General features: G+C 53.6%; 1 protein-coding gene across 1 annotated transcript; it reads right to left on the reverse strand.

The window, feature by feature from the left end:
• Positions 1-455: 455 nt before the first annotated feature.
• Positions 456-2312, reverse strand: LOC125551840 (uncharacterized). The gene is made up of 4 exons (XM_048715237.2): positions 1989-2312; positions 1709-1876; positions 1094-1543; positions 456-997 (listed from the first exon to the last, which is right to left on the reverse strand). Exons 1-4 carry the CDS (start codon positions 2238-2240, stop codon positions 719-721), a joined length of 1149 nt encoding a protein of 382 aa, XP_048571194.1. The 5' UTR covers positions 2241-2312; the 3' UTR covers positions 456-718.
• Positions 2313-3068: the final 756 nt, after the last annotated feature.

Below are 3068 nucleotides of genomic sequence, written 5' to 3' on the forward strand. Positions count from 1 at the left end.
AGAGGTAGGCTCCGTCTTCGCGGTAGATGAGTCCTTCGTTGAAGATTATTGCTTGTTGAACGAAGATGATGACTTCCCCAAATATTGCTTTTTGTATGAGATAGTTGAAGGCTAGGCAGAAGCATATGGCATTTGTCATTTGATAGGGAGATTGGGTAGTCATAATTTGGTTGAGTTAGCATTAAAGTTCAGAATTTGACACTAGAGGAGCAGAGTTTTTCACAAAGGAACACAAACGAATGTTTTGTATGCTCTGTTGTGAATATGAATGCCTGAATGAAACAAAATTTCAAGCAGAGCCATACAGATACAGTAGAACATCACAGATCAAGCTGAGGAGGTAAATTTAGGAAATTGAAACCAAAATAGATAGATAGATAGATAAGGATCATGACTTGATGTTTCTAGCTAAGATCAAATCAATAGTTTTCAGAATATGAGATCCAACCATGGTTTTAAATAGCCCGCTATATATAGCTTCGTTATAGCACGTTATAGCGTTTACAAAAGGTCTTGCGCTAAAAGACTTTGGTCCAAACAAATGAACAAACATTATAAATAGCGCGCTATAGCTCCGCAATAGCACGCTATAGCGTTTAGAAGAGGTCCGCCGCTAAGAGGCTTAGCGCGCTATTTAAAATTTTGGATCCAACACAGAAGCTACTAGGAGCATATGGCAGTTCTTCTTTCAGCCCGCACAAGCACTAGGCATAAAACATCAGAAGAAGTCAGCGCAACGGAACTTGACGTCGTAGAAGTGGACGCTGAATGCGGCGGCCAAATCCCACATGAAGGCCAGCTTCTCTTGGTCGCCGGTGATGGCGACGATGGGCCTCAGGTCGTAGGGCTTGAGGGTTTTCGCCCTGCCACTGCCGGCGATGATCTCGGTGACGCGCGTGAGGCCGTCCATCGCAGCCACGACGCTGCCGGTGGTGGCGCATCCCTTGTCGCATTCGACCTCGACCCTGACAAAGGACTTGCCGATGGCAATGAGCTCCTGCACGCAGACGCAGACGTGTCCCCAAATTAGCGACGGAGCATGCGGATGCGATGAAAGATGAACGATGGATGGATGGATGGACCTTGTTTGTACCTCGCAGACGACATCGGGGAGAGGCAAGACGCGAACTTTGGCCATCATTCTTGCGAGGAATCCTTGGCAGTCCTTGGCGGTGGTGCGGAGGTGCTCGGCGAGATCCTTGTCATTCTGCACCAGCATGGCCTGGTACGGGTACTTGTAGGCGACGACGGGAGCCTCCTCCTCCATGGCCGGAGAAGCCTGGCGGTAACGACACAGCAGCTTAAAGTGGAACAGGCAGAAGCCGTTGGCCAGGTTGAGCAGGTAGTTGGCCTTGTCTTCCTCGTCGGAGACGTCGCCGAGAAAAGCCGGGTGCCACTCCGGGTCATCCACGCCGGAGCCGAGGAAGGTCACGGACATGTTGCGCAAGGCATCGATGGCGGCCTGCACGGTGTCGGCGCTGGCGTAGCCGCCCTCGCACTCGCCCTCTACCTCCAGGAACGCCCAAGTGATGCGCGCCACCTCCTGCAGGCATGCGTGCGTACGAGACAGGTGAATCAATGATAGATCCATACGGCATGGAGTGTAGGACGAGAGGAAGAAGCGCGCGCATCAAGATGGAGATGGAGATGGAGATGGAGATGGAGATGGAGATGGTGTAGGAGAGGAGGAAGGCGGAGATGTATGTACCTGGTACATGGCGTCGGGGAGCGGGAAGGGATGATCCTTCGTCATGCTCGCCAGGAGGCCAAGGCTGTCCTTGGCGGTGATGGCGAGGCGCTCCAGGACGGTCTTGTCGCCGGCGCTGATGACGGCGTGGAACTTGCCGCGCGCTTCCTCCATGGCCTCCAGAAAGGCCTGCATCCGGCCGGACCGAACCGGAGGAAGATTCAGCAACAAGTGAACAAGCTAGGCGTGGAACCGATGGATCGGAGCAAAGTGACGGCCGGACGGAAAGGGACCTACGTACCTTCTCCTTGTCGGACGGCGAAGCATTGTCTCCAGCGGCGCAGGCGCGGCGAAGGGGAGCCGGCGCCTTCGCACCTCCGACTGCCGGCACAGACACAGCAAGGACCAACGTGCCCGAGCCCGGCGACGGTGCTGACCCGAGGAGGAGCACGCGGCCGCCTCCGACGACCTGGACCTGCTGCTGCTGCTGCTGCAGCAGACCGCGGGCAGCGGCGGCCGGGAAGGGGACGGAGGAGGTGAAGGCGAGGGCCATCGCTGCTGCTGCGCCGGGGCGGTTCGCTTCCGCTGTGGTGGTTTGGTGGGTGGCAGACGGCGAGGAGGACGGAGACTGAGAGAGGGGACGCCAAGGAAGGGAGGGAAGCCTTGTTTTGTAGCCAAGCCGACGTGGGTGGGCCATGCCATGGACAGAGGCCGTTTCTCCTTTTTCTCTTTTTGACCATTCTTTCTTCGTTACAAGATTACTCTCTTTTTTTACCATTTACTACTGTATTATTTACTACAACTGCTCTCTTCCTTTTTTGCTCTACCCAATGCCCAACAAAACGCAACGGTCTCAAGCTAGCCACAAGTAGTCACGGTTTTGATGGGTAAATTAGCACCTTTTTTGATTAATTTATTTAATTCATGGTGAATAAATCATACTGATATCTAAACAAGCTCCAAAACATCTATAAACACAACAAACCCGGCTAGCACACGAAGGAGTAAATAGGGGATAATCAGATCAATACCCCCCAACAGGCCGGCCTAAAGCCGCGGCAGCCTCCATAGCCTTCTTCTTGGCGGCCGTGGTGGCTGACATGTGTTCGATGCCGAGGGAGTAGTCTAAATGGATGACCAAGACGACGACAAACAAGGAGCACTCACGCAGAGACGCTCTCCAAAAGCCTCATCGCCCTTCTCTCAGTGCAGGGTCGCAAAAGGCAGGGTTCCAGAGGTTTACTCTCCCGAACGGTCGTGCATGCGGTCGACAAAATGAAACCATCGAAAGCATCAACAGTGAGAGGAATAACAGAGTACGGCTAGGGTTGTGTGCGAGGAGGGAACGAGAGTGTCGACTGGAGTTGCCAACACCGTCAAT

The sequence above is a fragment of the Triticum urartu genome, chromosome 1A (genome assembly GCF_056163025.1).
Source record: "Triticum urartu cultivar PI428250 chromosome 1A, HENAU_Tu73, whole genome shotgun sequence".
Lineage (NCBI taxonomy): Eukaryota > Viridiplantae > Streptophyta > Magnoliopsida > Poales > Poaceae > Triticum > Triticum urartu.